The sequence below is a fragment of the Mycetomoellerius zeteki genome, unplaced genomic scaffold, assembly GCF_001594055.1.
Source record: "Mycetomoellerius zeteki isolate Tzet28-1 unplaced genomic scaffold, Tzet1.0 scaffold101, whole genome shotgun sequence".
In the NCBI taxonomy this organism is placed as follows: domain Eukaryota; kingdom Metazoa; phylum Arthropoda; class Insecta; order Hymenoptera; family Formicidae; genus Mycetomoellerius; species Mycetomoellerius zeteki.
This window is the reverse complement of record NW_017255923.1, coordinates 809,439-834,329: the sequence shown is the minus strand read 5'-3', so window position 1 is coordinate 834,329 and position 24,891 is coordinate 809,439. Positions and strand designations below refer to the sequence as shown.

Sequence of the window (24,891 nt, the reverse complement as noted above, 5' to 3'; positions counted from 1 at the left end):
CGATGTATAAGACGAGCAGTCGAGCGCGCTACCGCTTACTATTTGCATTGAGAGTGACCCGATTAAGGTCCAGACATTTGTAATATATTGCACAATTGATATTAGTTTGTCAATTATTTAACTTTGAACGGTAATGTTTAAAAAAAAAACTGGACGCGGAAAAGATTACCGCAATCGCGGTAACCAATGAACATATCAGGAGTTGTAAGCTTATTGGCTACCGCGTCACATTTTGCCGCGCGGCAAATGTTTGCGCGTCTAGCGTGCAGAAGTCCAAAAAAATATTTTTTATGCCACTGTAAAAATCGCCTCGTTGATTGGTTGCTGCTTTCGCTGCTTGACGCTTGACGCTTGCATGTGAATGCACCTTTATAGATTAGCTGTTTGGCTGTTTCCATTGGAACTACAACTGCGCACCGGCTTTCTACGAGCTCTTTCCCGCCTATTCACCGCCATCTAGCTTTAAATTAACATGGAAACTTCTCATGTTTAATTTAAAGCTAGATGGCGGTGAATAGGCGGGAAAGAGCTCGCAGAAAGCCGGTGCGCAGTTATAATTAGAAAAGAGATGCACGCTTTCCTGAAAACCGGAAAACTAGGTGCTCCGGCAGCGGAGGTGAAGAAACCGTCGACTTCTCAGGCCAAGGACGACAAGAAGGACCTGATGCCATGGGTGGAAAAATAGTGAGTGCGCGCTAAGGCAAGATTAACCTCTCGACCTTTCACGCAGAAAGAGACATTACTCACTGAGATTCTGTAAGGACCATGGGCACACAGAAAAAACTTGAGCAGTAAGACGTAAACAGTAAAGAGATCATGTTGGATTTGCCACTGTTTATATTATAGTCTCTATTGTAATTGACTAATTAGCTTACTGCTTAACTCTTGACGACAGTGTCGATATTGTTATACATCATTGCACAGTTTTTTAACCATATATATAATATCTGCGCAACGATAATATAACAATATCAACACGTTGATAATTATTGACGTTAAAAGTTACAGAATCCCAGTGTTGCTATTAATCTTCGGAACTGGTGATGGATCTGGATGCGTTCATAGGCCTATTCAGATAAATTTGCACAACTGCGTAAGTATATACATAAAGAAAATTATCCAATTGTGTTTTACATGTATCCTTATGATAGAAATGCCATTGGATAATTTTCTTTGTATGTGATTACACAACTACGCAAGTTTGTCTGAATAGACCCTATCCCATATAACATGAGGTTTGTTCGCGTTGCAAGCTCCAACATGCTACTACCATAGCTCCTACTCACTGTATCAAGTGCGTTGGAGTAAGTAAGAGCTATGGTAGGAGCGTATTGGAACATGTTGGAGCATGCGACGCAAACAAACCTATAGACTTCCAAGGAACGTCCTAAAGACATCCCGAGAATGTTCCTATGTCTTCTGAATGTTCCTAGATGTCTGTGGACTCAATTATATCCCTCCGAAGTTGATGATAGATCTATTAGACTCATTCAATGATATTCTTTGTTACAAAAATTTGAATTGAAATATTGTTATTAAAGTAAACTTAACATTCACACAAATTTTTGTTATATGAATTATATAATTTCCTTGAAATTAATTAGTGCATTTTAGTTAATATATATTAAGTATAATCTCATCCAAAAATATTAGGCACTTATATTTTTTCATTTATTTGAAATTCTTTATATACATTGTCACGTATTGATTACCAGCAATATATACAAGTTTAAAAAGTTCTTAAAACAAAGTGTGTGTATAATTCACAGCAATGTTGTAAATCAATTTTTTAGCTAAAATTTTAAATGGTTAATAAGATGCCTAATATTTTTGCCCAAGGCTGTTGGTTTCACAAACCTAGCATCAATAACTGTGTTATAGATTTTGACTTCAGCTCCAGAAAGTTAAACTTCTTCTTTAATCTTTTCATAATTATTTTTATCTGGAAATTATGATTATTTTTCCTTTAATGCAAGAAAGTAAAAAGAATTAGGCTTGAGGATAGATGTTTTTCATTTTATTCATATTTTGTTCAAAGCCGACCGAAAAATGTCGACGATGTTGTGGAACAAACAGAGGTGGTAAACGTAATACGGCAGGCAATGGAACACGGAGATTTTCCCAATATGCTGTTTTATGGGCCACCGGGTACAGGCAAGACTAGCATCATCCACGCAGCCGCAAGACAGATGTTTGGTAGTATGTACAAAGACAGGATACTGGAACTGAATGCTTCTGATGACAGAGGTATTCAGGTTGTAAGAGAAAAGATCAAATCCTTTGCGTTGCGCAGAGCTAATCCTAACGGACCAGGGTAAGTTTAAGCAAACTTTTCTTAATCTAAAGCCACTGTGGTTTTTTGTAAATCCATTTGTGTAAAAACTGTCACAGTAATGAATTGTGTACTTTATTAAGTAATAACATAAAAAATTATTTGCTTAAATGATTAATGCCAATGATGAACCAGTAAAAGGTCTGATGACTACAGAATTTCAGTGCAAAAGATTGTTCAGAAAAAGGCACTTTGTTGTTATCAAGGAGAATTAATGAAGTGTTTTAGTATCTCTTATTAGCAACAAAACAAAAAAAATGCTCATAATTGCAGAAAGAACTGTAAGATTAGTGAACTTCTGAGACATTTGAGCAAACAACTTCAATTTTCAAATATTCCTGTAAGTCGCGGAAAAAATAATTAGTGATTAATCGACGCGTTTACTTAAACTAGAAATTGTAAGATTGTTACACAAAAAATATCATTAAGCACCAACATCCGTTTTGATGTGACCTTTGTTTAATTACATTGTAAATTTTTAATATTTTTTATTATTGACGAAATTATTTTATTATTGACGAATATCAAATTAATCTGACGCGAATATTTGAGAGTTGATCATCTCTTTTGAACATCTTGCGCGCTGTACTGCAGTTTATGATCAAAAGTGCGAAGCTGAGGCATAATATAATTCATATTTAATTAAAATTTATAAAAATAGAATAATAAAATACAAGAATAACATTAATTTTTTTATATTTACAGTGGGAAAAAATGTCCGCCATTCAAGATTATCATATTAGACGAGGCAGACAGTATGACTGATGCTGCACAAACAGCCCTTCGTCGAATTATGGAGAAAGAGTCACACAGTACGCGCTTTTGTTTGGTGTGCAATTACTTGTCGCGAATAATCAAACCGATAGCGTCGCGCTGTACGAAATTTCGATTTAAGCCGCTGAGCGATGAGAAGAGCATTTCCAGGCTCGAGTACATTTGCAATGAGGAAAATCTAAAGGCTGATAAAAGCGTTTTAGAAAAAATCGTTGAAGCATCAGGTGGTGATTTAAGACAGGCTGTCATGTGTTTACAATCGATCACGCGATTGAAGGGAAAAGATTATGAGATTACCGCAGACGATGCGCTCGACGTTATCGGGGTAAATATATATTCCTGTAAAAAACAGAAATTTTTTATATGACAAGATTGAGTAGTTTTGAATTGTGTATTTATTACCTTAGCTAATTCCCGATGAACAAATTAATATATTGTGGGAGGCTTGTAAAAAGGGGAATTACAATAATGTCCAAAAGTTACTTGAAAATTTTCTAATGGAAGGATATCCAGGAGCAAAGGTACTGTCTTAATTATTTTTTCGTAATTTTAGATATAAAAAAATTGTTAAATATATATAATGATAGTAGAAAAGTAATAAATTTTATGCATATTGATTAAGTCAATTTTGTTTAATTTTATTTATGTTACATTTTAGGTAATTGAACAATTAAACGAGAGAATTATTTTCTCGGATGAATTAACTGACAAACAAAAGGAGACGATTGGCCACGTGCTCGGCGTAAGTGACTTTTTATACAAATGTGTATACATATATAAAAAGAATAATACAAGGGTGATTCAACTTCTGTCCGGAATTTCAATAATGGCAGAACTGTACGTGTTATTTAGTTTCAATTTAGGTTTCTTTTTTCTGTCTTCATATGCTGATATTTCTCCCATCATTTTGGCTGTAATACTATACTTACAGAATAAATTCTTTGACTGGCGTTAGAACTGTTCAGCGAAGATTGCTGATCTCCTCTTAGATATTCCTGACTTTTATACATCACTTATACAATTTGAGATTTGAAAAGCGTATTGCCAACGAATTGAGCTTGCAAACGCCATAAAATTTCTGAAGGATTAATCACTTCTTTAATCGAAAACTTGATGACATAGCTCTGCTTAAGCTTGCACATTTAACTTCTTCCATGTTCGCCGTTATTCTATAACTATAGTATAGAAGGAACTCTACTGTTATGAGAAATTCGGCAGTCCGTCATCTATTGGAAAATTTAAAAATTCTGGATAGAAGTTGAGCCATTCATACACATAAACCGCAGTGTAAATAAAAAAAATTTTTCTTTTTAGGAATGTGATTACAGATTAACAGAAGGAAGCGATGAATATATACAACTGTTAAATGTGTTTTCTACTATCTTGATGGCTTGTAAATGATAAGAAAAATTAATTTTCCTTTATGTTATATATTTATATTCGTAGGTTTACGTTATGTAAATACTATAAAGATTTTATATATTTTCATAGAATTGTTCACGTTATTTTATGATTTATTGGCCTTTTATAATCTTTACATCAATGTAAAGAATAGTTAAGATTGTTAAAATGTGCTAACAAAATTTTTTTTAATATTTTACAATTGGAAATTCTAAGGAAAATAACTGTAACCTTTTAAGGATTGGCAGTGATGGATCAACTTATCTACACCTTATTTGTGGTGCAAATACATATTTTATCAAATTTTGTATCTTAGAAATATTTTGTCGTGAGACTTCTTCTGCCTTATGTTTTATAAAGCAACGAAAGTTCGTACAGAGTACACAGATTTTGCAATTAATTTTTAAAACGTGTAGTAAATAAAATTATCTACACCTCAACTGCACTATAGTGTAGATATCAGAACGATTTTTTTTTCCAAATTGTTCTAGAAAGACTTACGGACGACTTTGATTACGAATATCACAATTATATTGCGAGTTTCTCAGTATAATTTCAGTATAAAAAAAAATTCGTTTCCGACAGAGGTCTTTCTGTTGAGCCCTAAAGTTCATAACTAGCTAGGGAATAAAACTAACCAAGACAAAATATAACTAGCACGTCTAGTATATTCTCTATCTAGGGATGTATATATGTCTCTAAAAATTAACTAGACACAGTAGCGCCACATTTACTAGAAAATCTAGGTGCTTGATGCTGACCAATCTCGCAAACCCGCATCTAAAATATCCCTAAACTTCGCTTCGGATTTAATTTTCCAGACTTCAAAAAACGAAGCGTCGTCGCGAACGATTAAAGCGTCGAATACAAATTATAATAAACTCTAAAAAAAATTCCGAACGCGCGCAAAAAGAAGCATCCTCAATTACATGAAGAAAACTCATCCCGGCGTCGGTGGGAACGGGGCTCTCAGCGTCTCGGCGCCGGCGCCGTTCGCTGAGCACCACTGACGCTCGGCGTGTAGGGGCGTCGTTGCTGCTGCGTGCAATGTGTATCGTGTAGGCGTTGGCGAGGAAGGAGGCGAGAGCCGCGAGACCGCCGCCGTCGCCGCTCGCTCTCTTCGGGGGACGTGTCGTTTCGTGAAAAGGGTAAAAAGGAAGAAGGACAACGCGCGTATTTTCGTGTTTCGGCAGCCGGTGGCCGGGTTGAGCCGCACGTGCGTCATTTTCGTGGGTTCCTTGTCGCGCGAGTACAGTTCGGGATTCCCTTTTTCGCTCCGAAAGAAAACGGCTCTAACGCTCTCTCGCTCCTGCTCTCCGCCCTCTCTCTCCCCCCTCTCTCTCTCCCCTCCCCCCACCTCCCCTCCGTCGCCGTCCTCTGTGCCTCTAGAGCGGCTGTCCAGCCTCGTTCCGCGACACCGACGGAGCCACGTCTCCACGTTCCCGATAAACGCGGGTGGACCATTGTTGTTCCGCGAGTGGTGGAAGGTCGCCGCCGACGCCTCCTCTCCCCCGTGAGAACGGCGTCCCCGTGGTCGGTGTCGCGCGTCGTCGAAAGAAAGGGGAACGGACGGGAAGGAAACGGGGGCGTGAACGACGACGACGCCGCCGCCGCCGCTGCAGCATCGTCCTTCACTACGTCGTTTTGGAGTAACGACGTTTTACGGAGTCACACACGTCGTTTTCTCTCCTCAGCGATATCTCTCCCTCTCTTTCTCTCACCCGCTGGCGTAGAGGTCGTGACTTCCGGAGAGAAAGGAGAGAAAGAGAGAGAGGCACCGAGGGAGAAAGAGTAAGAGAGAAAGAGAGAGAGAGAGAGAAAGAGAGAGAACTACTCGCGAGAGCGGAGCACCGCGAGAAAGGCGTGCTGACCGCGTTCCTCGGCGAACAGGACCAGCAAGTAGAAGGCCGATTTCTGTTGATCCTCGTGACACTTCCTGACGTTCCTCGACTCGCCTCGAAACGTCTCTCGGTCTCGTCGTCCACGAAGGTGCATCGCTCTTTGAGGTCTACCGTCCCTTTAACGGAGGTCCATTTCACTCCGGGATCTCGCAGAGATACGTTAAGAAGAGATATTAAACGCGAGCGAAGGACACTTGGAGGAAGATCGCAATATGTTCCCGTCGCAAGGACGCTAAACGAAGGAGGCAGAAGAGGAAGACGTTCTGCGTGCCGCAGCTTCCCGCGAGAGATGTTCGGCGCCCTGAAGGGAGATCCTACCGGCGAAGCGGGCGGCTAGTTGCGGTGCATGCCTCGGCGCGGCGGTGCATCCTGTCGCATCCTGCGCGATCCCGACGGTCCTCCGCCCGTCGTTCCGTCTCTGCGAAAAAAGGACAGGAGATACGCATTAATCTCGACGACGAGTCAAGGTGCCGTCGACTTCGCCCGGTCTCTCTGATTCGGTGGAATTTCAATACGTTCGTAGGATCGTCCGTTAACCGGGGAAAAGGACTCGAAACGGTACAGCCGGCGCGCCTCCATGTGCGCATCGAGGTCCTGAGGAAGCGCGTGGCTTGACAGGACCTCGTGCTGGTCGCTTCGTTAGACCGAGAGGATCAGAAGATTTTCCCGAAAGAATTTGAAAAATTCACGCGTTCCTTTCTTCGATCAAATCGTCTCGACTCACCCGTCCCCGTCCTATACGTGATAACGCGCTCCGGCTGTGGACAAAGGCGTGGATGGTACCGGCAGGCTTGCAGGATCACTCGACAACAACGACGGCAGTCACGAGGCGGATCGCGTTACCTGCGGCAGTAACGGGTGTCACGGCTGATACGTGGAATGTGACGGGATACGTCGCGAGCGGAGTAGCGAGTCGTAGAAAAGGTAACTTGGGAGAGACAGAGTTAGCTCGAGAGTACATCCCACGTATATTAGTAGTATATACGTACATCGCAACGAATCTTCCGCGTATATACTGTTAATATACATAAATTGATTATAGTACATGATAGAGTATTCTAACATGCGCTTATTCTTTTTCCTATCAAAGTCCACCATGTAGTTGTTATATTATCATCATGCTTATAACAATAATTTTTTGTACTAGCATATATTCTCAGGTAGACTCAGAATAGCAGTCTTGCTGGCGCCACTCACCTTTTATACTCATAATAAATAAATCAAAATAAAGTCAGATCATACGCAGCACGCAGAACAAGGGATGCAGATCGCAAATGAAACGTATTTTAGATTATAATAGGTCGCAGGACGCGAAAGTTGAAGTTCACCCACAACTTCCTGCGTCCTGCAACCTATTATAATTGAAATAAACGTTAGGTTAATTTCCAGTCTTGCGACTTGCGACCTTCATTCTGCGTGCTATGTAGATCGGACTTAGGATATACCAATATACGTAAGATGCACCATGTATGTACTACTAATATACGCAAGATATACGTAGTATATCTTACGCATATTCGTAATATATACATAAGATTCGCGTCGAGGAGTACCTAATAGTAATTCCGAAGGCTGGCGCGATTGGCCATACGTTTGGATTCCAGATCTCTCGAGAGACTCACGGGATACATACCGAGTGTCCTGTTCGCGTATTCTCTTTGAACCTGCAGCCGCCGCGTGGAGCTCTTAGCGCGGCCGGTCTCTCCTCAATTTATCGAGCAACGCGGAACTCGCCGCTTTCCGTTTAATAATGAAGAGCCACCTTCAAGGATCAAACTTCGAGAATGCAAATGGAACTTTTATCCAGCCTTTAACTTTGCCTGGTTTTTAATTTGATTGGATTTTGATACACTTTGAAGAAACTTTGACTTAACAAGGAGGAAAATATATCATCGTATACATTTAATATGAAAATTTAAATTCTAGTATCTTTGGATTACTTAAATATCTTAAATTTTATCATTAAATTTTAATTAACAAATTAAATTGACGATTTAATTTATGATATTATTATTCATAGCTTTAATTTAGGACTGCATTTTCAAGATCGGCTGTGTTTGATATGCAGTTTGAAGAACTGGGAAATGAATTTAAACATTCACATAAAAAATATTATTAGTCCTATTACTAAATCAAGATCTAGTCTCGACCGTATTTAGTGTTTCTTTACTTATTTGATTTATTTAATTTACAAAATTTTATTAGAATTCGTCGTGAGAGAAAAATGTAAAAATTCTTTTATCCCTATTAAAATTACAATTAAAATTATAATTACAAAGAGACTTTATAGACTCATAAGACTGAAAATCTAATAAAATGAAAGAGGGTTAGATATTGCTTATTATATATAATTACAGGTTTAATTTCTTTTGTTATAACACTGAAGATGACTGCAGTAAAGATCGAAACGTTTGTTAACTTTGTGATTTTCAATTATATATAATATCTGTTAGCACTAAGAACTTACTCGGCTTACTCTCTCTAATCCTCTTTCGCTTTATTTAAACTTATAATATTTCTGAATCGTTGAATTTTCTTTAGGACATCCTTAAATGTTATATAGAGTAGAATCCTCTCGTTTCTTAAACTTGAATCCCCTCGAATTCTTGCATGTTTAAAATCTTACATCCGTTTCGTATCCCTTTTCCATCTTCGATTTTGCAGATATTCAGGTCTCTAAATGCTTCGATCACTCCCGAGCTTTGGCCTTTAAGTTCTCCCAAGTTAAATAGAGATCTATCGTGCAACATTAAATCTGGAGTTCATAGTACACTTTCGTGCCACATATACGCCCTTTTTTTCTTTTCTTTCTCTCTCATACATACACAGCATTTTACTTGCAATCGGTCGCCCCGAATCCCCTTTTCAGTTATAAAACGAAACTAGAACGTACGAGCGTTTCGAAAATAGTCGTACTCGCCGATTGATTATTCACGTGGATTTTCACGCGATCTCGGTATACCGTGTGTTACCCCGTGAATGATTATCGTGAGATTTGGACATAATTTGCATTATCCGTTTAAGCGGGTTCGACCAATCGCGGTGGGCAATCCGGTTAATTATAATTATGTTATACTAATGAAGCTATTCATCGTCCCCGATCGACTCGCGAGGCAAGGAGGCAGGTCTTTGAACTCCTGGCGTTATCATTCTCGAATTAGATCTACGCTGGTGATATCGGCACGGAATAATCGACTGTCGTCTACGAAAGACCGAATAAGTTATATTTTTTATTAGAGACCTATAAGCACATAATATTCCTAAAATGACGTTTTATGAATATTTTTTATTTATCCTTTTAATATTCATATAAGGAATTTTAATATTCTATAAGGAATATTGTCTTGTAGGATATAACAGAGTCTGACCACGAGCACTTTTATCAAACCAAGAATAAGAAGAAGGGTAAGACACTGGGTGTCTCAGACTTTGCGTGACATCCGTTAATAGTAGATTCTTGAAATTTCGAGACAGATCCTAATACCAAAATATCGAGAGTTTAGTTAGTTAATTGAACTGTTAAAAATTGGCGTGCTCAGGCATGGCACATTGCACAATAGTGAAGATGTTTTCAAGTATCAATTTTATTCTATTCTTTCTTCTAATCATCTTTACATTGTACATGCTTGAGCGCGCGAATTTCGAATAGTTAATTGGTAATTGACTTTAATTGGCTAACTTTCTTATTTGAAAAGTACTGTAGCTTCGACGTTTTGGTATTAGTATTTTCGTCTCGAAATGGTCTCAGGAATCTGCTATTAACGAGTATCACGTGAAGTTTGGAACACTATATATATATAGTTTCCTTTTATGTATGCTATCTCGTTTTAACTGATATTATCTTACTAATTCTAGCTTAGGTACTAAAATTGACAAAAACGGGCCAATGAAACGTTCGTAGCCAGATTTTGTTATAGAATTTCTACTTTTGACTGAAAATATAAATTATATTTGTAACAATTATGTCTGTAACAATTCCCCTCGCGGCATAATCCTGTATGAGGATGATATATTCGTGCGTCACTATACTGAAAAAAATGGTCTGATTAAACGGGCCAAAGAGCCCAACAAGAACGACACTTTGTTGAAACCAAACAGAATTTCTGATTGTCATAACATGAAATTCTGGTCTTTGGTCTTGCCAAAATGTCATTGTTGGACCCCTTTGTTGGTTTAATCTGGATATTTTTCTCAGTGTAATTAACAAAAGACTTAACAGTTAATAAATATAATAAACATATACAATAAAGATGACTAAATTCGAAATGTTATTAATTTACACAAAACAAATTTTCTTAATTTACACAAAAATTGATAACATAAAATGTTATCAATTTTCCTCCTGTGTTTGCTCGTTTGATTCTTCATGATTATTCTTGTTGTAATATGATTATGTTTTTATCCAAAATTAAAAAAGATCAATAAAAAATAGGACTTGTAAAATAGATAAAAGAAGCTATTATATATTTTAGAATATTTTGAATGAATATATTTTGAATGAATTTTATTTTAAATAAGCATATTAACGTTTTCGAGATGAAGTAAAAAGACTAGTGATTTATTAATTTGCCCTATTTTACGACAGAAATTATAAAATAAAATTAAATAATTAATACAAGCATAAGAAAAGGAAAGAATAAACTCAAATTTAGCCCATTTTGTGATCCCCGAATTTCGAATCGAGGAAACGATGCTGTAGAATGGAACATTAATTTTAGCAAAAATTTAAGTTGAGCATATCATTTGGCATACAATTCGATTCGAAATTCGAGGGTCATAAAATACATAGGCTATAAAGAAACGTGTTTTTGAAGTTTCTCTTTATCGAAATGTTTTATGTTCAGGAGACAAGGTAGTGTCTCAGGTATCAAGTCAGTCACATTTACTGATTAGATTGACTCTTAAGGTACGAAGTTAAAATACAGAATAACGATTTCTAAAATCATGAGTGATCCCTAAAAAATTTCGAATTGTATAGCTTCGTGTTTTATATATCAACTTTAACCGCGATCAGTTAAAATCATCAAATGACAATCGATTTATACAAATCATTTATACGATATATGTAATAAAAGAATCGCGATTTGCGAATTCATTAATTACATTTAATTCAGTTATACACGTATATAATATCCTCTTATAATTAAATTCAACTGACGTCAATGTAGCAGCCACGTTTCTTTCGGTCGCGCAATACGCTCAGTACTTGTCTTGCAAGAAGAGTCGCGACGACGGAAACGACACTCGTAAGAATCCACAGAAAACGAAGTTCGTCTTCCGCGTTATCAACCAGTGCGTCGTCGTGGGGGATCGATAACGAAGCCAAGGCGTATTTATCCTCGAGAGCAAGTCCAGGCTAGGCGCGCCGCGATAAAGCTCGGAAGTTAGTATCTTTTATCTCGGGAAGAGAGCGAAGCTCGCGCGCGTAAGGAATTCCCATTTCTCCCTTTTCTACCCCTGTTTCTTTCCCTCTAGACTGCTTTCCACTTTTCGTGCTTCTAATTAAGCCGCGGTCGCGCCGAGAGTAGTACAAGCCGGAAATAGAAAATTAGAGCGAGCCACCACCGCCACCACCGCCGTCGCTGACGTCGCCACGTTGTGCGGCCGTACGGGATTTGAGATCCTCTTTTCGGATTTGAAAATCCGCCGGCACACAGATCAAAAATTCGCCGAAAGGTCACTGCAAGACCCGAGAGAAATCCAACAAATAGATTTCTTGGAATATTTGAAACATGCTATGTAAATCTTGTTTCAATCCTGTTTACTAAAATGTTATAACTCAGATATAAGAGCCGCGTGAAGTTTTCCCGATTTTCAGAATCAGCGAATTTTCCCTCTTCTCGCAACTCGAAATTTCATTTATTTACACGAAAGGAAGAACGGTTTCGCTGAAGTATCTAAAAATCTAGCTATAAGATACAGATTTGAAAATAATTTTGTTGGACCATAAAAATAATTACGTAGGAATCTTTGTTGCAAAAGGTTTTGACATTCTAGCAACCAGTTTGAGCGTCCTACATAATTTTTTAATGTTCAATGAAATTGTTTTCAGATTTGTATCAAGCTAAATTTTTAGATACTTCAGCAAAACCATTCTTTCCGAGTACACAGCACTGCCATCCAGTCATTACACCAAAAAAGTGAAATAATGGCTGCTTTTGTCAGAAAAAGTGACAAAAAGTAACTTTTCAAGCATTAAAATGGTAACTAAAAGTAAAATAAATGTACCGGTGGACATGACCTATTTACTGGACGAAATGACAAAACTATTAAATATTAATCTTTTAATGATATGTACGCGACTTTAAATGAACTCATTGTTTATAAAAAATTAATAACGAATTTATTTAGTCACATATATCATTAAATATTAAAAGATTAATATTTAAAACTTTTGTCATTTTGTCTAATAATTGGGTCATGTCCACCAACTGGTACATTTACCTTAATATTTTTTAGCAAAATTTCAGAGTAATTAAGGCCATTAGTGAACAACAGTGCAGAGCAATTGTTATCATTATACGGGGCAGCTAAAATATGAATAAAACGCTTATGTTTTACAAATTTTATGTCAGCTCAGGAAGAAAAGGTCACTATAGTGACCATTTTGGACGATGACTTTCTAGTGACTTGTCAAAAAAATGATGACAAAAAGTAATTCGAGTGACAGTATAGCCGCTTCTTAAGTGTTGTCGAATATTTTAGTTGAGGTCATTTTATAAAGAAAAGTTTTTCTGAACAAATGATCTCAAGGCTTCGTTTCAAAGGCAGGATATTACCTTCATTTTTTACTTCCCAAAGGATTTGATTCAATTGATCCATTGGCGTTCGGGGCGGCATAGTACTACCTAAACCACGTTTTCACGCCACTGATTTTTACAAAACGGTGACTGCAGATAAAAAAATGAAGGTAATATCCTGCCTATTTGTTGCTCCGAGCTTTAAAAAAACCTGTTCATTTAGAAGCTATTAAGAAAAAACGATAATGTAAAATTTTATAGAATGTTTAATATCCTAAAACAAAGCCTTTGAAATCATATATTTATATAAACTTTTCTTCATAAAAAATGATTTTAAAAATTAACTTTTAAAATATTGAAATACTAAATAAAAAAACATTAAAATTCTTAATTAAAACTATAAAAAGGAATGTTTGTAAGAACAAACAAGAATAAAAAATATAGTATTTGGTGCACAAAAATTTATATAGTGACAAATATATTTACTTCTTAATTACATATATAAGAATCGATCGAATATTTCAAGTACAAAAATAATATGTTGAATAATAAAATTTTATCGTTATAGTAGAATAACTAAATTATTAGAGATGGTTTAAAATTAAGTTAAAACGTTCGATCGATTCTTAGATATAATGTAATGAAGAAGTGAATATATTTTCAATTTTTCATTGTTACTATAAATTACTGCGTATCAACACTGTTAAGTTATATGTCAAATTATATCCAATTTAAATTATTTCATTCATTTCTAAAGGTCACCATTGCTCCTATTTAGTATATCGTTAATTTAATTAAAATAATACAATTAGATAAAATTTATGTTGGAGCAATGAGTCGATCCACAATATAACTAGATAATCCTAGATCGATAATCGATTGCCGATGGCGCTGCCGGTATTGACTTTATTCTACTCCTTCCTTTCTATGTTTTCATATACACTCTCGTCAATATGGCGTGTTGTCTGTATCACTTTTTCTAAGCATCTAACAATAAATCAAGTCAGTCATATTTTGCAAGTTAAGTTCAATTATTTCGTGGCGTCGACCATTCTCCCGTCCCGTAATTTGTAACAATTTAGTTCATCAGTTTTATTTTATTATTTATTTAATATTTTAATATATTTTAAAAAATTTAAGAAAATTTATGAAGAAAAGTTTATATAAACATATAATAATTAAAAAATGTATTAATAAGTTTGACTCTCAAATTTAGTTTGTTATTTAGTAAGTGCATAATACGGAGCGGTATAATTAGCAAAAACTAAAATTATGAAAGTAAAACGAAATATTTCGGTTCACGATTAAAATATGCGAACAGAACAAAAGATTGATACTTTGTGAATAATTGTTTATTAACCAGTGAGAAAACATCCGGTAGTAAACAACTACAATTGATATAACGATTGTCAATCTTGTGTTCTCTTTGGTCATATATTTAACCGAAATAATACGTATTACTTTCATATTCTATTTTAATTTTTAATAAATTAATTATACCTTCTGTGATTAATTATTACTTCTGCGACGTAGTATTTACTAAATACCGGAATTACCCTAATGTTCATTTAACATTAACAAATTTCGTGATTTATTATTAAAATTATACATCCCCCGGAGCTTTCAATCTAATTTTATTTACATCTACCTTTTCTAATAGCGCTGTAAATCGTGTGAAGAAATTAATGTACTATATACAAACAAATAAGTGGAGGAAGACTTTAGATGATTTTCTTGGTGCCTAATAATATTTTATATATGTAATGTAATATGTTTCTAAATACAATTTTTTAAAATTGCGCGCCGCATATTATCGGACTTGAAACGCGATCATTAACTGAAACTAGAAGTATTGCAAATTAAATTGGTCATTAATTTTTAATAACGATGCTATTTGCGATGTTTCTAATTCTTAGTTTCAGTTTATGATTATTTCAAATCCAATAGTGAGCGACATGCAATTTAAGTCTAAAAATTGTATTTAGAAATATTATACATATATAAAATATTATTAGGCACCAAGATCCAGCCAAAATTGTTTCTACTTATTTATTTGTACTTTATATAATACAAAAAACGCAGAATACATCATTATACTAATAAAAAACATATGGGTAATACGAATATGTCAACGAATACGAATATATGTATCCGGATAATATACGGTCTCCGGGTATCCAGGTATAAATACGGTTCGGGTACCCAACTACCTGGATATTACCCGCGCATCTGGAGTAGTGATCGGGTATCCGGGTATCTCATTATCCGGTCTAAATTATCAGCTCTAATGCGTACATCATAGACGTTGTTTATTTTGAAACTAAATAATTCAACCACAATGGATTGATTTACATTTTGATACATAGGAATTAAAAATAATTTGTATTTTTTTAACTTAAAAAATTGAGTTATCATTGCTTCTTTAATATATCTAACAATAAAATACCGCACTTTTTAAATCCTACTTGTCCTAACATTCCTTTTTATAATATTGGACAGTATTTAAGAAACACCCAGTATATCGCAATGTTTTCGCGTGTAATATTTTCCAAAATAAGAAGTAAAATATAAAATGCAAATGGATAATATGCGCGCGCTAGTAATCCAATATCATGCTACATTTTTCATATTATTTTCTCTCCTAATTTTTAATTCTTGTATCTATTACATCTCATGTTTCATTACTCTGTTTAAAAAAAAAGTTCCATATTTTCAATACTCTCTTAAAAAATTAATTACTTTCTTCAATTTACAATTCTACTCGCGCGTTTGATTGATGACACTAGAGGTCCAAGGGCTCGATAATGTTCAGACATCAGTAATTATATCGCCGATCTACTATCGTGTTGCTGCCAATCATCAAAGTGGAAACTCACCGCAGCTTCCCTTCGGCCCGGATCGCTTTCAATTTCCCCGACTTTTCCCCGACTCGCAGCAACTCCACGACCACCTACTGTTCATCATTCGCGAGACAATGTCAACCCCGCCTCTCTCGCCCCTGTGTGTACTCGAGATATCAACTCAATATCGCGTCCGCGTAATTTTGGAGTGGACGACGACGCACTCCCGGCCCCGTCGTGACTTACTGCTCCGTCGAGAATACCGTGCCAACGAAGAGGGACGAAGACACCACGTCGCTCCGTGCCGGAAAATAAAGCCTGTAAACGTCGGATGCGAGCGGCATCTCGGCCCTCCTCAGATCGAATTACGTCTCTCTCGCGGGACGCAATTCGGAATTGCGGACCCGCGTAAAAAGCCCGAGTAATCCGTGCGCATCCTTCTCGCCTAATTGCTAATTAACGTTATTGGTAATTAGTCGCTCCTAAGAATCACTCTTAGAGTATTATGTTACTCCCGGCGATCGAAGGTTCGCCCGAATTTCTTGTACGAGAGACGGTATTTCTTTTTTTTTTTTTTTTAATTAATAGAATAACGTGACGTTTCTTTTCCGCTTCTCCGGGCAAGAACTTCTTCCTCATTTTAATATATAAAATCTTTGATAGTCGCATTCCATTAACGTAATTAATTTGTTTGCTTGATTCGCATCGCAGTTCTGTCACGTTATTTACGCAAATAAATATAATATAATAGAAATATAAATGATGTCTTAACATAAATGAAATTTACATAAATGAAATGTATGTTAATAATTATATTTACTTGTGTAGCATATGGAATAACTGTGAAATGTGAAACAAATGAAACAATTATACATTTACGTTATATATGTTACACGAAAGTTACTTAATTATTAATTTAATAGTCTAATTAAGTAATTTAACCGATTAACTAATTAATTTAAAATAATAATTCCTGTACAGAATATTTATATAAATTATTTATTAATTTATAATATATATGCATAATTTAAAATAATAACGTGAACATTATCCTATATAGAGTATTTATATAAATAATAAATTATATTTATTATAAATTATATAGACACAATTTATAAATAAATATAAAGATATGAACAAATAACTATATAATTTATAATACATAAAAACGAAATTATTTCTTGAAACGAAAATGTACAGGAAATACGATTGTGACACATTTTTTGCGGTAAAACGTTTCCTATTGGCCCGCAATACGATTTTCTTTTGCTCCATAGCTTCTTCGGGATGTAGTCGTGAAAAGTCTGTCTAATGGTTGGAGTGACATTCAATGTTCCGCGCGTTCTCTCTCCTGCAACTGACTTTATTGAACCGACATATTTAACGTCATAATGACTAGGATGCCGACGACCGCGACGATTGTTAACCGCGGAAATAGCGCTGTCAGTGTCACATGCTACACTGGCGATTGTCGCTGCACTCGGCTACACTAATCCCTCTGAATTATGCTGATTTTTATTCAAAACACGCTGTGCACTTTATCCGAAATGTCAACGCTTGAAATGAGAGGAATATTAATCGCGGTTACGTTAATTAATGCGCGTTAATCCTATCTAAACGAATAAAAGCAGGTAGCGTTCTCGAAAAGTCTCTTCTATTATAAAATTTTTTTGTTGGAAGTAGAAGAGAACGAATCGGGGAAGCAATTCTAGTCGTATAATATGTTTACTGATAAATCTAAAAAATTTTATTTATTACTCGTTTCTGTTACATCCTCGCGTTGAAAAAAATTTTAATTAAAAAATATGTAACTCATAATTTATGTGCACAAAAATATTAACACATATTAATATTTTTTTATTATTGAATAACTATATTATTATTATTTAACAGTACTAATATTTAATGGTTCTACTTCTATTATTATTAGATAATAGTTCTGAATCATTTTTTATTATTAAATATAATTAGTAGTTTCCACGTGTTTTTGAAAGCATTTTTTTATTAAAGCTACAAAAACGATCATTAAAATAAAAAAAGTTAATGTAATAACGAATGTCATTGACATGATTGTGCAATATAAAATAAGTTGTATATATTGATATAGATTTTTTTTTTTAAGACACGATGAGAATATAACGGGAAAAGTGCAACAGTTTTAGCGAACTATTTTATCGCACACAACTCAATAAAAATACCATCGCCGTGGGAGGGGCTGATAGTATCGGTTATCATTTATATCTCGCAGTGGGAATAGTTTGCCGGCGAACGTTAAAGTACATCGCGCACCAATTTCTCAGAAGGGACGATCGGTGACGTGACGTTTTCGCGTTTACGTTGCGAGAACTTATCTTCCATCCGTGTCTTGCGCATATCGCAAAAATTATACGCGCAATTCGGTAGATTAAGCAACAAGCGACGCGACACGCCGCCGTTCAGCTTCGTTACCCCACCGGATAATGGATAACTTAACGTTATTGTTAACTTTACCAATTAACGCGTACGAGCTCGGGATAGACGTGTGACGTTACGCTAATCTTACGTTGCGCCACGGTTTGCTAGCACCAAGCTTTTAGACAAACACGTCTTCAGACTAGTTCAGATTATTTGTTCTTGCGCTTGACATTTTCGATACAATTGAATCTTTTTATGTAATACAAGAACGCGTGTATTGTTTGTAAAATAAAAAAAGTATGGGAATAAGTAACATATATTAATATATTAATATATTACATATCAATAGGTATTTTCAACATATTCAGATATTAATGATATTTTGTCTATCGTGTGAAATTAATTTTTTTATTTTAATGATTCCTGCTTTTTTAATTTTAATGATAAAATATTTTAAAGTGAAAATTATTAATTATATTAACAGAAAAAAATCAATATTAATAAATACTTTTTTATTAATACAATTTTTTGAAAGTATTTTTATTAAAGTTAAAAAATAAAAAATCATTAAAATAAAAATTAATTTAATAATAGATAAAATATTGATATCCGAATAATACGGATATATAATTGTATCTACGCATGCATTGAAAATATGTAATATAAAAATATTAATATGTATTACTTGTTCCCAGACTTTTTAAAAAATAAAATAATTAGAATAAAAACTTAATTCTTATCTAATTGTTAACTAACGTAATTAGTCGCTCCTGAAAATCACTTCTAGAATATTATGTTACTCTCGGCTATCTATAGCATACTATCCATTTTTTATATTTTACTTTTCATTTTTCCATTAATATTACAAATAATTCAATCTCGTTTTTTAAAGGTATTAAGTAAAATATTAATATCTACTAACATTTTTCTATTATTAAATAATAGTTCGCCGAACAGTAAAACCGCATATAGTCAAACATTTTCGTAATGAAAATCAATATAGTAACCTGATTAAATTTACGTGCAGCGATTAAAGAGCCAGTTTTAACAACTAAAATAATAACAACAGTTAAATTTGAAACAAGGCTTCGTTAATCTGGCGTGATAAACGCCAAGATTCTCGGAATTCTCCGAGTTCATTTCCGTCATTCCTGCGGTCCAATGGTGCGTTTAATATTAATAATAAAGGAGAGCTACTTCGGCGTAAAGAGTCCGGAGTGCTGTCCTGCGAAAGAAGGGCTCCATGCAGCCTCCGTGCCGCTCCACGTCCCTCCACGCGAGTATCTTCAATCATTCACGCGATTAGGTCTCGATCGCGCGCTAAACGCAATCCCCAACGCGCTGCCGTTTCTCCGATGGCAATGACCGAATCTATAATTCAACCGGAATTCCACTGGAATAAATAAAGGGAGCGAGCGAGGTCGAGGAGAGGAAAAAGAGTCGGAAAGTCCGTACGAGAAAATAGCGAGAGTGATGTGAATGCACATGCAGTTTTACGAAGGAATGCGTTTCGCGTATAATTAAATAAATCCCGCTCGAATTATAATAATATATGTAAAATAACATCGGGCGTGCAGCATAATTACGGTATATATAATTGCGCTCATCTATAAGTACGATAAAATCGCGCGGTAAATCTATCGAAGCCCCGCCGCGCGCGCAACAATTATACATGTGTGAATTACAAATAATTAATCTGAAATTTAAATGCGCATTTACACAATCTAAATTATTTGTGAAATCGCAAGGGAGGGTGGGGGGTTTGCGCAATAAGGGGTGCGTTTTGCAGCGGCGTATTTTGATATACCGGTACCGCCGACATTGCGCCCAATTGCGTGTGTGCTCATAAGTTAATGGCGAACGATAACGCAACGGACCCGAAACGAGCATTAACCACGATAACGCACAGTTGTTCCAACTATGATGTAAGAATAAAAGTGTTTTGCGCATAATGGCGATCGAATATAATTCGATTAAAAAAATTTTTTTAAACAAAAGTTGTACGGTTTCAAGAATACTTCAATGTTGTGAAGAGAAAAAAACATTTTTTTAAGTTTTTTGTTTAACAATTGTTAACAAAAAAATTAAAAAAATGTTTTTTTCTCTTCACAACATTGAAGTATTCTTGAAACCGTACAACTTTTGTTTAAAAAATTTTTTCCATCTTTTATACTTTCGACGGTATTCGGCTCGAAATAGAAATATCGTTTTTTTTTCAAAGGGGTGTTTTATCCCTTAAACATGAGTTATCGCACGTATAAAAAAATACGTGTCTTCTCTTAGATTTTCGTGTTTAGCAACATTATATTTCATGGAGAATCAAATCGGTTCCGAACAGTTGTGAAACTTCCCTTGTAAGTGATGTATTATTAATTAAAAGAAAAATGTTACTATGACATGTTATTTTGAGTAATAACAGTAATTTGTTATAATAAAGTAATTAAAATCAGACATGTAAGGATGGAATACATTGGCTCATATTTAAGGAAAGGTTAGGTTGACTTGCTGTACATTTAGTTGCAATTAACTTAATTTTGACAAAACGTTATATCCAAAATTAAATCCAAAATTAAAATACTTTATATTTGTTTATATCCAAAATTAAAATACTTTATATTTGTTTTTCTGTACAACATTTCGTTATTTGATTATTACAAAATAATTTTAAAAGATACAATTTTTACTAAGAAGTATATATTTTATACTATCTATTTTATACTATCTATTCTATTACGTTTTCATTAATTTAATATAGAGTTCATTATAGAAGCAGGTTATATCGTGATATCGTGTATCAAATTAACCCATCTATCGGAGCAAGTTAGCTACATCATGTTCGTATTTCACCTAATGCAAAGAAACTATACAGTGTGCAGAATCACTCTTGGAATGAAAATGTACACTGTTAAATCTATAATGTCAAATTTAACTTAATGTGAGTCGCCACTGCTCCTACTTAATCATATCGTTATTTTATACTAAAATATTGGTTTATATTTGACACTATACGGTGTCAATTTGAAATAGTATCAAATTTAACTATCATTTTAGTAAAAACAACGATATATTTTTAGTAAGAGCAGTGGCGACTCACATTAGGTTAAATTTGACACTACAGATTTAACAGTATAGAGAAAGATTCTCTCTATTATATTATATTAATATATTTTAAGTACAATAATTAATGAATTGTTTAAAAAGTCTAATGCCGAAATTGTGAAAACTGTGCTAATAAGCCCTGGTCTTCCCTACGTTTTTGTATGTGCCATAGACTCTAAGTTTATACGTTTTAGGTCGAGTGTTTAAATATCATTAAACGTTTGACAGACGCGAGAAACTGGCCGCGACAGGATGCGATGCAGGGGACAGGAAAAACGGGCGCGGCGAACAGGAAATCGACGCGCGGCCGATCAAGGCCGATTAGGGCAATCAAGCGGAATTCTCAAGTAGCGCGTAATCGGAAATACCTGAGCTGCGTCGCTGAAATTTAGCCCAAGATTGCAGGATCCACCCTTCCTCCCCTCTTTCCCCCCTGTTCGCCCATTAATGCTGATTCAATCGTATAGTTACGGAGTGGTAGCAGGCTCGAGTCGACTCCCGACTGACCCGAATGAATTTATCAGGGGGACCTGAAGAGACAGGATGTCACTTTCTTCCTCCCTGCTCCCCGACCTCCTCCCCTGTCTCCTGCCGTCTCGTATTCGTTCTGACTAATTTTGAATCGTGTTAGAGGAGGATTTCAAATTTAAACGTAGGTACGTCTTGTCGATATCTACGAGGATCTTCGATCCGAAAATGAACGAGATAATTTCAAGCGAGAGGTCAATTTGCTGTCCGTCGAAAATGAAACGGGCGCGCCACTGAATGCTTTTGGTACAAAACTGAAATCAATTATTTTCGAGTTAATTTTGGAGTTGACTATCGAATTATTATTATTAGGTTGTTTGAATTGGTTATTTCAGGAACCTTATAAGTTAATTTTTGTCCAAATTGAGGGAATTCGGAATTAGGAATAGTGGATGCACAATTTCCTTCAAAAACTACATTAATCAAGCTTCCTGTCCTAGATATCAGGTCTATAAAATTATCGTTCACAAAAGAAAGAGTGATTTATGATTATGTGATTTATATTTTCCTTACATTATACTATACTCATTAATAAATCACTTTAACTTATTAGAATTCGATGTTTGACTGTTTTTTTATAAATTATATGTATATTTTTTAACGATAAAGTTAAATATATTTTTTAGGTTACATTGAAAGACACGTTTAGTATGAATAATCATTTATTTTGATATGTAGCTAATAAAAACCTTTTTTACTTTTTAATTTAAAAATTGTAATGTTCTAATTAAAATTTAGTTATTCTAATCTAATTTTTAGACCTAATTGAAATTGTATTGTAATTAAAATTTAGTTAATTTTTAAATTGAAAAATAAGGAAGTTTTTTTTTAATCACATAAAAACAAAATAATAAATAGTTATTCATACTAAACATTTTTTTCAATGTTCAACATATTTTGTATCATCTTTACAAATCTATCATTACATTTGCAGAATTTCCTAATTAAAAAATCCTATTGTATGTAATATATACGAAAATACTTCAGAATTTACTCAGAAATAACATAAGTCAATATTATGAAAATTGATTTTCTTTATTAGATAGGTATATGTGTTAAAAATGATTTCTTCCACTCACATAGTATGAAGTAATGAAACATTTTTTACATATTTTTAGTTCTTCAAAAGTTAGGTTTTTAGACTTATGGGGTTTCTGAAATGACCGATTCGTTTATCGTCGGAAATTTTCAGCAATATTCTCAAATAAATCGATATATTCTCATCGTCATTAATATATATAATTGGGATTATATTAATTACCAATCCCGAAATGGATGAGCAAATGGCAAAACACCACATATTCGGCGCTTCAATTTCGAGAATGGAGCAGACTCGCGGCCAAGTCTCGCGATTCAGCAAATAACGGCGTATCCCGAAAGAACCGCGGTTGTAAAAAAATCGCGATGCGTGCGATTAACGACACGATCGAGCCGCGATGTCGAGTCGCATCACTGATGTGCCGCGCTTTCACCGACGCAAGCATATTTGATCAGGACAACTTCTTAACGTCCTACTTCGCCGAACATTATTGTGCAATACATGCATTCCGCTAGAATTGCACCGTCGACGTCGTGGCGTCCCAACAATCGAAACATTGGCCGCGAAAAAATGCATCAAAATCGTGCACTGTACTTAACGATAAACGGATTAATTTTTGTGAATAACCCCGGTATTTTGCAGAGAGAGGTATCGGAAAATTTATTAAATAATTGAAAATTATATAAAGTGATCCCAGATAATTATGAAATAATTATAAATTGGATATAATGATTTTTAGAATAATTATTACATTATTATTAAGATGATTATATTATTAATTACATTATTAATTACATTATTAAGATGAAGGATATTACATCCGATTGTGATCTAAAATTGTTATATTGAGAGAAAGTTTTTGGTATTTGTGACTATAATTGTACGATAAAATATATAATTATATATTTTTTATTTATTTAGCAAATATTTATTTTCCGTAAATAAATATTATATTAGTACTATTCAGATAATTATTTATTAAAATTTAGCATACATTTTTCTCTCAGTGTATATATTAAAAAATATAATTGTAATAATAAAATTATAGACATTTTCGAGAACTGTCACAGATTATTTTTGATAAATATCTTCAAATATAATTATTATTAACATTATAGTAGCAACAACTAACATAAAATATCTCTATAAAATTATGACTTCTAACCATTATCATTTTACTATGCATAGTCACAAATATCAAGAATTTTTCTCTCAATGTACTTAAATCTGAAAAAGGAATGTAAAGAGAATACTATACGATATCGTATAATTTTGCATAATTATGAATTACGAATCGCGTTTATCGGGTGATGAAAGGTAACTAGAATAACTCAGATATTTTTACGTTTTTAAAGATAATTCGATAATGAGCGAATCTTAACGGGTCGCGACGCACGAATTACAGTCGTACGATAATCGTTAATTAAGCACGATCATTCGTCTCTCCCGTGCTCGTTCAGCACTTTTGTCCCGTGGCGCCCGTCTAATATCTCACCGACAAAACGTCCATCCGTCCGTTTTTACTGGACGGTCGTCTCGTCCGGCACCTCCGAGCGGCGTCTTCGGGGCGCCTCTGCGAGAAAGAAAGAGAAAAAAAGGCGAAGGATTCTATATATCACCGGAATTCTTCTTAGGGGCCAGGAAATGGCTCTCATCTTCGATGGCTTCCTGCCTGTGACAAAAAGAAAGCGCGAACGCACGTCTCTCATCGTCCTCCGTTCCCTTTGCGTCCTCTCGTCTACCCCCATGACGCTTTTGTTTCCAGGGTGCGTCGCGACGCACTCCAGACGCGACCGCAGAATGCAGAAGTTTCACCGTTTGTCTCGTCGTTCGTAACCGGAAA

At 34.9% G+C, this 24,891-nt stretch overlaps 2 protein-coding genes across 3 annotated transcripts in view; both read left to right on the top strand.

The window, feature by feature from the left end:
• The first annotated feature begins 523 nt into the window (after window positions 1-523).
• Window positions 524-4,507, top strand: LOC108731485 (replication factor C subunit 4). The gene is made up of 6 exons (XM_018461840.1): window positions 524-684; window positions 2,039-2,314; window positions 3,038-3,431; window positions 3,514-3,627; window positions 3,765-3,848; window positions 4,421-4,507. Exons 1-6 carry the CDS (start codon window positions 569-571, stop codon window positions 4,505-4,507), a joined length of 1,071 nt encoding a protein of 356 aa, XP_018317342.1. The 5' UTR covers window positions 524-568.
• Window positions 4,508-7,289: 2,782 nt separating this feature from the next.
• p120ctn (adherens junction protein p120) overlaps window positions 7,290-24,891 on the top strand; it is a 66,007-nt gene continuing 48,405 nt past the window's right edge. For both annotated transcript variants that reach the window (XM_018461976.1, XM_018461968.1), the window contains exon 1: window positions 7,290-7,332. The gene's annotated coding sequence lies outside the window, so the exon portion shown is untranslated. The remainder of the gene's footprint in view (window positions 7,333-24,891) is intronic.